The 15,082-nt window shown below is 39.9% G+C and overlaps 1 protein-coding gene across 2 annotated transcripts in view; it reads right to left on the bottom strand.

The window, feature by feature from the left end:
• The window catches only part of arid5b (AT-rich interaction domain 5B), a 223,342-nt gene that overhangs the window by 51,071 nt on the left and 157,189 nt on the right, over positions 1-15,082 (bottom strand). Inside the window, exon 1 of one of the 2 annotated variants that reach the window (XM_012967696.3) lies at positions 1,512-1,668. The exons of the other annotated variant lie outside the window; for it this stretch is intronic. Coding sequence (XP_012823150.1) covers positions 1,512-1,515 — 4 coding nt within the window. The 5' untranslated portion in view covers positions 1,516-1,668. Of the gene's footprint in view, positions 1-1,511; positions 1,669-15,082 lie in introns of those variants that run through there. 2 annotated transcript variants of the gene reach the window in all.

Here is a 15,082-nt window from a genome sequence, read left to right as displayed (position 1 = left end):
ACTGTAAGCTCTAGGGGGCGGGGGCATGTATCCTCTTGTCTCTGATTCTTATCTAATTACAACTGCACTTTGTATTTGTTATCATACTTTGTATTAATCGGTTATTGTAATAACCCCCTCGTTTGCTGTATTTATTGTTCTACTGTACAGCGCTGTGTACAAAAGTAACACTTTATAAATAAAGATCTACATACATGCATACATTAGCGAAGGTTGCCCATAAACAGGTTTCATCTCCTCTTTAGAATGTATCAAAGAGCCAATAACTGCCCTGGCTGTTAATACCATACCAGAGAGAGTGGGTGCCCTCAAGGATGTCCACATTGGTGCAATTTATTAAAGTTTCCACCCCACCCCCAAGTAATGAAGGTCTGAACTGGAGTCCAAATGTGACAAATGTCATCGAATTGAGAACTATGTTAAGTGCACTCCCTCTATGGCAGTCACATGTGACTGGAGGACCCCCAAGATGTTGTTTAACTGCAACTCCCAAAATATCACTGCCAGCTGAAGGTCAGCTGCCCATCAGTGCTCTCTATTACAATAAATATAGTTATTGCTGGACCACAAAGGATGAACTTGGACCAGCCTTAGTTTCTTCCTTAATTTTATTAAACTGTTGTGCCCTGGGAAGCATGAAAATCCATCTGCTTTTGATATAGCTGCTTCACTTTTCTGTATTTTGCTATTATGTTTCTCTTTAAAATAACCATTAAACTACTATTTAGCATCAAGGGCTTCACACACACACAAGGCACAGACCACTGAATGAGGAAACAGACACATCATGTACTTTTAAACAGCATCCGACCAATAAAAACAAATAAATGTCCCAACAATAATAGTCACGCAATGATCAAAAGCAACAAACTTGTCCTTATCCTTAATTAACACTGCCACGTGCTGAACCGACCCACACGCCTCCCACGATGTAAACATAAATACGGTGTTTACAAGTGAATTACACATCAATTACACTGATGGTGCACAGCGCCTTAATGGCAAGTCCTACTAAATAATGATCTATCCATCAGCAGCTGCCATTCAAACCATTAAATATTCACAGGGTAACTTCTAGACAATCCCCACACCTTCACCACTATCACATTCCAAGTCATATCAGCATCAGTTCTATGGCTGACCTTAATTTTATTGAAATTTGCCCCCACAGCCCGAGAGGCTCAGCTACTGACACATATTTCATTTCCATTTGTATCTGTCTGCAAACACTGAGCACTTTGGCACCCAACAGTCACAAATCTCTGGGAAGGATGCTCCGATCCATCATCCCGGCAAAGCAATGAGCTCAAATGTTCTCCAATAACACATGGTGTCCCTTTTTGTCACATAAATAAACCCCAAATCACAAAAACTCCAATTTCGAACCTAGTTCTCTATACATAGACTGCAATATATAGATCTGTGTAAAGTTTCCTCTCTCCAAGTACTAGAAACAAAACAAGCACAGCGAAGTGGAAAAACAGAAAGAGAGAATGATATAAAGCGGTTACCCATTCCAGTCGACTAGCATCTGTCTCATTTATATCACTTCTCATGAACGCTACAGAGCATTTCACTTGCCATTAAATCCCTGGAAGTCTTGACTCGACGGTGATGTAGCCTTGACACAAAATGAACACTGGGAGTGTGTGCTGTGTGCTTAGCAATCCCTCCCCCCCCAGCCACACTACATTAGTCGTATAAACACACATTACATTAGTGGCTAGAAAGTGGGATGAGCTCTTGCTTCAGCGAGCAGCCAGTGGGTGCTGCACTACACCACCTTTTAACTGTGGGTTATGGACTTTTTTTTATTTTTTTGCCGTTGATTCTGACCTTCCGACAATCCCTTCTGATCTTGCTGGAGTTTTCGTGAGATTGAGAGCGGCAGTGGAAACAAAGTCAGGCTACAACATAAACAATTAACAGTGTAACCGCCAGGGAAGCATCAAGGTTTCTACTAGAGGGTTAGAAAGAAGCACATTGGAAGTAAAGAAATTGACTTCATTCTTGGAATAAAGTCTAAGAAAGAGTCCCTGGTTTTGATTTTACAGACTATACAGTATTCACATCATCCCCTGCCACCATGAAGCTTACAATCCTGATCCTGACACAACATTATCAGAAGCCATATAACTTGCCTGTATGTTGTTGGAGTGTGGGAACTAGGACACCCAGAAAACCCCAGCAGAGAGCAGCCAAACTCCTAGCAGAATGACTGTTCTCAGCTATAGGTGGAGATAGAGTGACTGTTAGAACTGAGCTAACACATGGCATAATTTGCCACTGGTACCACCAAGATCTCATATATGACATGTTATAAGTTCTCATATGGTGGAATCAGAGTCATACTGGGTCAGTGCCAACCCAGACCCACTCCCCATCTGAAAACATTGGGTGCTTCTTCCCCCCAAAAGGGAGAATACAAGGTATTGAGGGGGATGGAGGTTATTTAACTGTAAGGCTCATTTATAAAAACACTGCAATACCCAGAATGTAGCATATAACCACTTGGGACTAGGGTTGCGCCCTTTCTCTGTGACTATCACTGGCCTTCGGGTTGGGGGGTAGGACATGCATTCATTTGGGGGCAGGCTATGACGTAAGGGGCAGAGAAAAAGTGAATGGGGAGGGTAAATGGGTGGGGTTATAGGTGGAGCAGAGGTGGGTTATAAAGGGGGATCGGCAGCAGTGAGGGTCATGGAAGGGAGGGATTTATAGGCCATTATAAATTTACCAACAAGCACACTGGCATTTGTGGATAGGATCCGAAACAGATACAGGTATAGGATCTCTTATCTGGAAACCCGTTATCCAGAAAGTTCCAAATTACGGAAAGGCCATCTCCCATAGGCTCCATTACAAGCAAATAATTCTAATTTTTAAAAATTCCTTTTTCTCTGTAATAATAAAACAGAACCTTGTGCTTGATCCCAACTAAGATATAATTACCCCTTATTGGGGGCAGAACAGCCCTATTGGGTTTATTTAATGGTTAAATGATTCCCTTTTCTCTGTAATAATAAAACAGTACCTGTACTTGATCCCAACTAAGATATAATTAATCCTTATTGGGGGCAAAACAAGCCTATTGGGTTTAAATGATGTTTTAGTAGACTTAAGGTATGGAGATCCAAATTATGGAAAGATCCCTTCTCCGGAAAGCCCCAGGTCTTGAGCATTCTGGATTACAGGTCCTATACCTGTACTACCCATCAGGTGGAATACGATCCAGCACAACAGATCTTCTAATCACTGTGCCACAAGCTCAAATACTTCATATGCTCAGTCCATATAAAAACAAGGTAACAAAATCATCATTCAACCTGTGATAAATCTTCCCGGGACATCGGCTCAGGGAATGCGGAATTTTATAGATAAATAATAATTAAGCCAAGCGCCGGGGGGACAGGCAAATTGTGAGTGTATCAATATAAGCTGTGAGCTAATGAAAGCCCAGGCTTTGAATGTGAACTCATCTCCGTAGGTGATTAATAATATAGGATCACTATTACAGCTGAAATCCGAGAGTTCAGCCGCGATGCATAATTAATGGCCGTGCCTTTTCCCTGACAGATTGCCGCGTGCGTCCATATTTCATATCCTTTGATGACATCATTAGGACATTGTCAAACAGTTTCTATAAATGTCCCTAACTCAAACAATGACCCAGTAAAGGGGTTTCATTCCCCCCCACCGCCTCCAACGCAAACGTCAAGTTCAACTTCAGCGCCAAATATTTTGCTACAGAGATAATCTTATTAGTAATTCAAAAGAAAAAAACATTCATTTAGTAAAAGAATAGAAAACAAAATCACGCTATCGGTCACGGGGTGATGAACAGTCAGAGAAATGGATTTTTCTCCCCCCCCCCCTTTTAATAATGGTGGTAACGCCGGCTGCTCCTTGACCTAATTTTTTTTTTGTTCACTAACCTCTGCACTGTAATGCAAATCTAATTAAGGACTGCTGCCAAATAACTGAAGCTCAGTGATTACACATAGCGCAGGGGGTCAGAGGGTACCTGGGAGTTTTCAATTATTGCGGGAGGGAAAAAAAAATTCTTCTAATGACTTTTATTTTATTTTTATTTTTTTTTAAGCCTGAAATGGCTGAATCGTATCACAGATTAGCTCTAGAAACGGGTTAAGGCTAATTAAAACAGCTGCTGTAAATATTATTTCAGTAAAGAGAGATTTCTTTAGGAATTACAGGAAAAGTTCTGCTCTACTGACTGCAGTTCGACTGACTTCCCTTGACCTCCAAACATTTAGTTAGTACAGGTATGGGATCCCTTATCCAGAAACCCATTATCCAAATTACGGAAAGGCCATCTCCCATCTTCATAGACTTCATTATAAGCAAATAATTCAAATTTTTAAAAATGATTTCCTTTTTCTCTGTAATAATAAAACAGTACCTGTACTTGATCCCAACTAAGATATAATTACCCCTTATTGGGGGCAGAACAGCCCTATTGGGTTTATTTCATGGTTAAATGATTCCCTTTTCTCTGTAATAATAAAACAGTACCTGTACTTGATCCCAACTAAGATATAATTACCCCTTATTGGGGGCAGAACAGCCCTATTGGGTTTATTTAATGGTTAAATGATTCCCTTTTCTCTGTAATAATAAAACAGTACCTGTACTTGATCCCAACTAAGATATAATTACTTATTAATTTAAATGGTTTTTAGCAGATGTAAGTTATTGAGGTCCAAATTACAGAAAGATCTCTTATCCGGAAAACCCCAGGTCCCGAGCATTCTGGATAACAGGTTCCATACATGTACAGGCAGTGGCATAACAAGTCTACTCTGGGGCCCCGACCTTTGAACAACATTTACAAATCTTTACAGTTCACATTAATAGTGCAATCTTTGCCATATAGATAGTAAACAAAAAATGTGCAGCTGAAGAGATACTCTCTCTCCTGATCCTTTACTTCTACACAAACCCTATGCTTGGGGGCGGGGTCAGTGACCCCTATAAACACTACAGTCGCCTTTTTACTTCCTTACATGATGTCACACTAAGTACTGGCAGCAGGCTTAACTCCTATTGGCTGTGTCTCCTGTCAGTCTGACACATTCCTGTGCCAGTGTCAGTGCTGCAAATCTAACATAATAGTATGTTAGATTTGTGAAATTAACCAATGTCCTTTCAATTTATACAACTGGTAAGAGTGCCCAAGCAACCAATGAATTGGTCCAATAGGAAAAAAGTAAGGGCAAAGCCTGGGAGTGATGATGTAAACATATAGAATATATAGCATACAGTATATCAGTTTTATATATAAAACTGATTAGACAGAAAAAAGACTGATTTAACAGATATAAACAGTAGCGTTTTCAGTGTCCTTTTACTTTTTATATGGAAAATGGATTTTCTGACACACAGAGCATTGTTGGTGGTTTAATAAGATTTGGACATTGAAGGTGAACAAGCCTTTTAGGTGACCAAAATCACGGGCCACCTGCGATTCTGCTTGTAACATGGGTCACATGCTAACCCTCCCCTGAGGCGGCCATTACAGAGGAAGCGGATCTGCCCCCCACGACTGCTGGGCCTTCTTCCTCTAAAGCTACACCACTAAGTACAGCAATGTCCAACTTGCAGCTCTTCAGCCGTTCAGCTACAACTCCCAGCACCCCTTGCCTCTTTGCAGCAGGGGTGGTAGGCCCTTAGCTCAGGTCCTCTGGTTGGGCCTCAGGTACCCTAGTCCAATACTGACCATGACCCCTTCAGACTCGAGTGTGTGACCCATTCATACCCCTGTTGCTCTAACATCAATCTGTGCTCCGACTGTTCCTGAGTATTCAAGGGACACTTCTATCCATTACAATATGAAGTGTGTCATGTTAATTCATGTTTACATGTCTAATTTCTCCGGCAGTTCTCTCTGCCAATCAAGAAACTGACAGGGAGCAACAGGCATTTCTGAACCAGCAGAAATATCAATTAGCCTTAACGCTCCAGCCAGTTTATACCTTTCATAGATACAAACTGCTTTCAAATCATATGAATATTATTATCATTCCTGCACTTCATCTGTCATGGATTCCCTGACGTGGGAGGCGGACCCTTTTGGAAGTGAACACAGAAGCAACAGGAAATCTAAATGCCATAAAAGCATTTATACATAATATTCCACTAAAATATTCTGAACCATTTCTAGAACGCACAAGTGGTTGGAAATAATGTTCTTTTTTTTTGGTAGAGTTGCTAATGAACATCCATTGCCTAAAGAAGAATGAGAGTGGGTGGGGCTTTGTTTAGACAACAGATAAAAGATGGCCGATCCCTGAAGAGCAGATATAAAAAACACACTGCAAAATATCAGAACTTCTGTTAAAAAGAAAAGATTTTATACGGGTACAGGATAAAAATAAATCTGAAAACCAAGTTGGTTTATTAACTTTTATTTTGGAAGTTGCAGACTCTTTAAGGAAGTGCAATTATTGCTTGTGTTGATTTTTCTGCACCTGCGCTAAATGAGCCTTAATAGAATGTATCAGCTTCTTACAGGGAACTCTTTACCAGAATACTGAGTAGCCCCCACATTTGCACACTCTAGCACTCAAAGCACTAGATAGTGGTGTCATGGGGGTGTTAACAGACGAGATTTCGTTTGCATGCTACATTAGCTAATTGCTTCAAATTCAACAGACATGTTTGAAAAGACACGAGCAAGAGCCGAGCTCCCACGGCACATTAGTAACGACAGGACTTCAGAGCTGCCACTGACCTGGGCCCTACTTTTCGGGGCCCCCATGCAACAGTTTCATTCAGTGGGAAAGAAACGGTCTCTCCCACAGAGTTATTTCAAAAAGCATAGTGTGTAAAATTAGGCAAGATAGTGCCATGGCAATCTCTCTCAGAACTGTCTCACCTTAACGGAGACAAATGAGGACAGGCAACTGCTGTCTAATGTTAAACTACATGTCCCAGCAGGGTCGGACTGGGCCCCGGGAGAAATCCTGGTGGGCCAGTCCGACCCTTGCCCGACCGTTCCTCCCCTCAGGGGCGGGAGCTCCGGTGGGCCCTGCACCCCCCAGTCCGACCCTGTGTCCCAGTATCCACCGAGAGCTCTAATCTTGGCACCCCCTAGGTTGTCTCAGAAACGTAAGAATATTATATCTATAAAATATTTAATTACATCATTATAAATGGTTCTTAACCATGTCATGGATTATAAGCAGTGCTTAATGATGTCATCAGTTATAAATGGTGCTTAGTGATGCAACTGAGTCACATGACTCACTAAAACTTGTGTATTATAATAAATAATGAGGATTATAAATAATCAGATAAATATATCTATTTATATATATATATATATATTGCAATATAATGCTATTGGGCTCATGAATAACGCTGCAGAGTTTACTCATTCGGAGTACAATCTCGCTGAGCAGTAATCTACAGAGACTCCATGATTTATTGATCCATTACTATAGATTTATCTTTCTAGATCAGTTTACCCATTCTCATATTGATCTACCCCATGCAGTCATATTTATTGGTTTATAATTATTCCTCCGGAGAATCGGGCAGAAAAATGACATTTTCTCTGTTTCCCACCCCTGGTAGAGGGGATTTTCTAAGCAAATGAATTACACTGCGCTGCCGGTTTTGTGCTATAACCTGGCCAACACTGAGAGCAATGGGCCCCATCATGTTTAGATCAGTATTAATGCTACCAATCTAGTATTCTAGAAGGTAACACTATGGGGCAATTTATTACATTTTTAAACTGCAGTTTTTTTGCAATTTGAGAAAATCCCAGCACAGTCAACATTGAGGCTTTTATATATTTTTAGAGTTTTTTTAAACACATTTTTAAAAAGAAATGGAAAAATCTTCATACTAAATGAAGGGTAGATATGCAGGGTGATGGGCCGCCATGCTCTATTCTCTTTGCAGCATGGGCCAATCAGAAAGCAGTGGCTTAAAATGCAATGTCACTCCTAGGTGGCACAATTGACAACTTTTTAAAACCTAAAAGTACAGGTATGGGATCGGTTATCTGAAAACCCATTATCCAGAAAGTTACGAATGACACGAAGGCCATCTCCCATAGACTCCATTATAAGCAAATAGTTAAAAATAGTTATAAATGATTTCCTTTTTCTCTGTAATAATAAAACAGTACCTGTACTTGATCCCAACTAAGATATAATTACCCCTTATTGGGGCAGAACAGCCCTATTGGGTTTATTTAATGGTTAAATGATTCCCTTTTCTCTGTAATAATAAAACAGTACCTGTACTTGATCCCAACTAAGATATAATTACCCCTTATTGGGGGCAGAACAGCCCTATTGGGTTTATTTCATGGTTAAATGATTCCCTTTTCTCTGTAATAATAAAACAGTACCTGTACTTGATCCCAACTAAGATATAATTACCCCTTATTGGGGGCAGAACAGCCCTATTGGGTTTATTTCATGGTTAAATGATTCCCTTTTCTCTGTAATAATAAAACAGTACCTGTACTTGATCCCAACTAAGATATAATTACCCCTTATTGGGGGCAGAACAGCCCTATTGGGTTTATTTCATGGTTAAATGATTCCCTTTTCTCTGTAATAATAAAACAGTACCTGTACTTGATCCCAACTAAGATATAATTACCCCTTATTGGGGGCAGAACAGCCCTATTGGGTTTATTTCATGGTTAAATGATTCCCTTTTCTCTGTAATAATAAAACAGTACCTGTACTTGATCCCAACTAAGATATAATTACCCCTTATTGGGGGCAGAACAGCCCTATTGGGTTTATTTAATGGTTAAATGATTCCCTTTTCTCTGTAATAATAAAACAGTACCTGTACTTGATCCCAACTAAGATATAATTAATCGTTATTGGAGGCAAAACAATCCTATTGGGTTGTTAACATTTTTTAATTATTTTTCAGTAGATTTAATGTATGGAGTTTAAATGACGGAAAGATCCCAGGTCCCGAGCGTTCTGGATAACAGGTCCCATACACGTATTAAACTTTCTTTGCATTCAAAATAAATAATCATGTGATTAATATGAGCACATGATGATCCTCACAGCTTCCTTATGAAAATCACATATGAAGAACCAAGCACCCATGTAGAACAAAAAATATAATAGTAAAAAGGAGAAAAATAAATACAAAGTAGGAGCTCAGACTGTTCTCCAATGAGAATGTGTGTACATTAGCCACTCAGCATTTAAACACTCATCTTTTATGACTAGGTTGATGAATCAACAGAGACAGTTACAGTGTAAAGCAAAGTTTCTGATCCGTAAGTATAGCTGGGACGGTCTTTAGCAATTGCTGCCTAATGCCATACAGTATGTTGTACAGGTATAGGACCCATTATCCAGAATGCTCGGGACCAAGGGTATTCCGGATAAGGGGTCTTTCCATAATTTGGATCTTCATACCTTAAGTCTACTAAAAAATTAATAAAACATTAATTAAACCCAATAGGATTGTTTTGCATCCAATAAGGATTATTTATATCTTAGTTGGGATAAATTACAAGGTTCTGTTTTATTTCTACATAAAAAAAGGAAATCAGTTTTAAAATTCTGAATTATTTGCTTATAATGGAGTCTATGGGAGACGGGCTTTCCGTAATTCGGAGCTTTCTGGATAACGGGTTTCCGGATAAGGGGTCCGATACCTGTACTTTGAGTTATTAACTCCTGACAGTTGATTATTATTTAACACATGGGGTTGTAGTTCCATATAAAAGCCTGTGAGATGTTTATTTCCCCTTCAAATGGACAAAAAAAAGGCCCAACAATCAGCAAGGGAAATTGCTGGCAGGTCCAAGCATATGGTTCTCTTTTATCAGTGCATTCACCTGTGTGTAATTCACCAGATCTGGCTGAGGGGGGCGCAATGGAAAAAAATTGCAAAAACCCCCCCCAAAAACACAAGAACGAGACATGCAAGAAAAAACAAACACTGACACTGCTATATCTAGCAAAATTCAACATTTCCCTTTCTGCACTTATATTAATTTTTCAGTAAACAGGGCAGTTTTGCACATCACTAGTGTTTTTTGTTGTTGATGAGAATGTCTCAGGTGAGGAAACTGATATAACAGCTTCCACTTGCTTGCTAATTACAAGTATGGGACTTGTTATCCAGAAAGCTCAGGACCTGGGGTTTTCTGAATAAGGGGTCTTTCCGTAATTTGGGTCACTATACTTTACATTTACTAAAAAATCATTTAAACATTAAATAAATCCAATATGATTGTTTTGTCTCCACTAAGGATTCATTTGGAGTCATGTAATAAAAAGCACTAGGTTTGCCCAGGAGCAGTAACTCATAGCAACCAATCAGCAGATCTTATTGGTTGCTATGGGTTACTACTCCTGGGCAAACTTAGTGCCTTTTATTACATATGGGGGATTATATATTAGTTGGCTCAAGTAAAAGGTTGTTGTAAAAGCTGTTTTATTAGTAAAATAATCCAGAGCTTTCTGGATAACAGATTTTCAGAAAATGGATCCCATACCTGTATATGTGGAAATTTGTACAGGTGAAATATACTGTACACAACACACACTAGGGAGGAGGAGATTTATTAATACATGCAGTTGCAAACTGCAGGGAAAAAAGCCTCATTTTCACATTTACAATTTTTACCATGATTGGTTAAAATTCGTCAGGAAAAAATGTAAAAATCACAATTATGCCACCTATGGTCGCGATGCCTTATATTTTCCCCCATACCAGTTGGTCAGGTTGCATGAAAAGTTGCCACAACTCAGTGCAAATGTGTGGTTTTTTTCAGTAACTGTGTATATATATATATGAAGAAACACATTCCAGTGACTGTGTTGAATTACTGTTGTGCGCAATTACAAAACAGCCAAGAATATCCTGCTAATTATATCATTATAAATGGTTCTTAGTAATGTCATCAATTATAAACAGTGCTTAGTGATGTCATCTGTTATAAATGGTGCAACTTGAGTCACATGACTCATTAAAACTTGTGTATTATAATAAATAATGAGGATATCGTTAGTTATTGTACCTTTATATGGTACTTGGTACCTCAATATCCTTATATTTGACACTAGGAGTACATTATTCCATATATGTCTTATTATTATTTGATTTTATCAAAGGCTGAGAGCATTTAAATTAAAGGAAAACTAAACCCCCAGAATGAATACTTAACCAACAGATATTATGACCTATTAAAGAATCTCACCAAACTGGAATATATATATCAATAAATATTGCCCTTTTACACCCTTTCCCTTGAGCCGCCATTTAGTGATGGGCTGTGTGCTCCCTCAGAGATCAGCTGACAGGAAGTGATGCAGCTCTAACTGTAACAGGAAGTAGTGTGGGAGTAAAAGGCAGAACTCTGCCCATTCATTGGCTGATGGGGCCTAGCATGTGTGTGTGCCTTGGCTTGTTTGTGTGCACTGCGAATCATATGAACCCAGGGGGCGGCCCTTAGTACTTAAAATGGCAGTTTCCTATTTAGGATTACCCAATGGCACATACTACTAAAAAAGTATATTTTTATGAAAATGGTTTATTTAGATGAAGCAGGGTTTTACATATGAGCTTGTTTATGCAATATATTTTTAAAGAGACCTACATTGTTTAGGGGTATAGTTTTCCTTTAAGTCCTTCCATTTAAACCTGGGGGGTAGTTTTAGATCTAATACCTCCCCCAAATATTAAACAATATAAAACCAATTTTTATTTTTGAACACAGTTGCCCTCTAGTGTTCAGGAATTAGACACCAAAGAGAAAAGACAACAGGCGTGCATCATGAAGTGCCAAGTACACAATAGCTTTGAGCAATAGGAAGGTGAGACTCCCTCGACATGGTTACGTTTGTTGGCACTGCTGCAAAGTGCTGGGGTTACACTGCACAGTGTTTATCAGCCGTCAGTCCCAGCCCTGATCTTGCATTAAGCTGAAAACCTCCTAAAAGCAGCCGGCGCGATATGTTAATGTTTATTTGTATGCTAAATTTAGATTGATGCATAAATGGATTAAAGCACTTTCTACGGCTTGACTGATGGCGCTCGGCAGGACTGCCTAATATGGACAAAATATGATTGATTTTATTCGCGAGCCTGTAGATTGCTCATGGGTGAATGAAGAGTAATAGGGCTGGAAACGCTTACATAAATACATCCCATGACTAATCCTTCAGAACATCCACAATGAGAGAGGGGAAGAAAAGATTCTGGCTTTGAACAAATCATTTCATTAGAAAAAAAAAAAAATATGGGCGAAGGAACAAATATTTGTAGGCGGTTTATGCGGAAAATAAGAAATGGCGGCCCCTGGGGAGCGTTAGTAGGAAGTAGTAACTGAGTATAAAGCACATGGAGGCAGGGGCAAAATACAAGCTGGAACAGCCATTTATAAGCACTAAACTAACAGAACATGTGTTCCTATTGGAAATACATAACCCAGAGCAGTGGTTTCCTTAACCCTTCCCTATGCACTGCTCCAGCGCCCTTAGGGGTAGAGTTAGCAAAATTTAAGTTGTGATACATAAAAACTCACCCACGTTCTTTTCATTCCTATGGGATTTTTAGAAGTGTATTTATTAGCAGGCCCGGATTTGTGGCGAGGCCACAAAGGCCTGGGCCTAGGGCGGCAGCAAAGTTTTAACATTTTGCGGCCATACGGAGCAATGGGGACTTCTCCCCACTGCTCTGTATGGTAGTTTAAATGGCCGCGCTTGCATCGGCTCAGCACGGGGGGGGGGAAATGTTTGCACATGCGCGCCGGGGGGGGGCAGCCTTGGGGCGCCTGGAATTGAAATCCGGCGCTGTTTATTAGGGATGCACCAAACCCACTTTTTTGGGTTCAGTCAAGCCCCCAAACCCACCCAGCAGGATTCGGGCGAATTCTGAAATCGAATTCTAATTAGCATTAGCTTATTTATGCCAATTAGGATTTGGATTCGGTTCAGCCAGCACCGCAGATCTGGCCAAAACCGAATCCTTCAAAAAAAGCTGGGATTCGGCCGAATCCCGAACCGAACACGGGATTCTGTGCATCCCTAGTATTTATCAATGGGTGAAAGTTAGTACTCACCATTTAATAAATACGCTTCTAAAAATCCCATAGGAATAAACAGAACATCTGAATTTTTATTTATAAAGCTGTAAACTCACATTTTGATGAATCTGCCCCTTAGTGTCTGTAACCCATTTGCCAGACCTAGTTGCCCCTAAGGAAAACTGGGCTAATGCAGTAGAGTACAAAGGCCAAATTGCATCAGTGTAGTTACCCATGGTAACAGTGGACTGATTAAAACTGATTGCTGATTGGTTGCTTTGAGCAACTTCCTTCTACTGTAGTGGTCAGAAATTTTATTTTTGGGTTTACATCCCCTTTAAAAAAATGATCTATGCCCCCCTCTGCAACTACAGAGATTTTTTCTTCCTATATCCATGTATCATAACAGCATTAGCAGCATTGCTTTTTGGGACAATTAACCCTATAATGCAAGCTTACTGGGCTATGGCCCCTGGGAGAATAGTTTACAAACAAACTACAGGAAATATTAATGTTAATACATCATTCTGCATCAGAAAACCACAAGCTCCCCTTCATACCTGCTGCTAAATTAATCAGCGACGTCGCTTGCAATTAGTGCCAATGTACTTGCAGATATTACCCGCTGAATATATAATCCCCCCCCCCATAAAGATGTATGCGTCGCGCCTCACTTGGATTTCTCTATGTAACACAAGCCTTTGTTTACTCTTTACTCTGCTGAAAGGGGAAATTAAATATTTAAAGCCCATCTGCAAGGCATGTTTTTCTAACAGATATCTGAAAACAGGGAAAAAAAAAGACTCGATGTGATTTTCGTGTTGCGCAGCGTCTAAATACCACATTCCTGAGAGTTGTGCCATTTGGGCCGTATTAAAAAAAAAAAAATTAGGAAAAAAAAAATCAATGCAATTACATTGTTCATCTGTTTTGAAGACGGATTTATCGACAAGAATTCCAAGTAATGTAAGCGATACAGTAAATACGATCAAGCCGTGAGTCAGACGATGCTGCACTCGTTGCTTCATATTCCGCAGAAACTAAATTAGGAACGAACGTCTTTGAACAGTCGCAGTCAATTAAAATCAACATCTGAAATCTTTATTACTCAGGGGCGGGCGGGGAGGGGGGGCCGAAACATGTCTGTATTGGATATATTCCCAGTGAGTAAGGCTGCCTATCTGCCCTGAACGTGTGTTTGTATTTATTATTATAATCACCACTTAAGGCTTAATAAATAATGGTGTTAGCACTGGTTAAGTAGCCTGTGAAACTGTATAGGGGAGGGGAGAATTATTGAGCTCCATTCTCTCCTCCAGGGCAGGGTGAAGTGAACTAATGTATAAATTACCTGCACTGATCGTTACAAATGCTCGGTATTTGGCTTCTGAATTTTTTAATTTTACATTTTTCAGATTTTCAGACTTCGGCTCTCTGTTTACTTGCTTAGAATTTATTTTAGGGTATTATGAAAGGGGGAAAAGATCGGAAAAACGTACTATTTGGTAAATAAATTAAATTCTCACTCTGGGGAACGGTGGTTTCACAGAGCACAAGTAAGAATTCCACTATTTCAATTATTTAGCCACTAGGGGGCATCTAGTAAGGCACGGGCCAGACACTGCTTGAACCCACCCCTGGCTCAACCTACACCCATACCAGCCCAATGTTTGTTCTAACTTTATTTATTACTGGATTTTTCATTGCTGGTACAATTGTAATTCCCTTGTTTTGTAATTCTTTTCTCCTGTTGCACTTTTAAATGCTCTGACCTCCCTAAGGACCCTGACATGCAAATGCCCTGCCCCCGGCACACCCAATCTCCACCCCCAAAATGCCCACTCTCCACCCCCCATGAGGTCACCACTCAACAATGGGCAGCAAGTTTGGGGAAAAACAATTGCAACCCCATCTGTCACCCATGGTAACAGCCAAGTGTCAGAATTTTTACTCTAATTTTACTAACCCACCGCCATTGAAAACCATTAAAATGCACCATGAAAACAGGAATGGCTTTGGCAGAACATGGTTGTG

This window comes from Xenopus tropicalis, chromosome 7 (genome assembly GCF_000004195.4).
Source record: "Xenopus tropicalis strain Nigerian chromosome 7, UCB_Xtro_10.0, whole genome shotgun sequence".
NCBI lineage: Eukaryota > Metazoa > Chordata > Amphibia > Anura > Pipidae > Xenopus > Xenopus tropicalis.
This window is presented reverse-complemented; position numbering and strand designations above follow the sequence as displayed.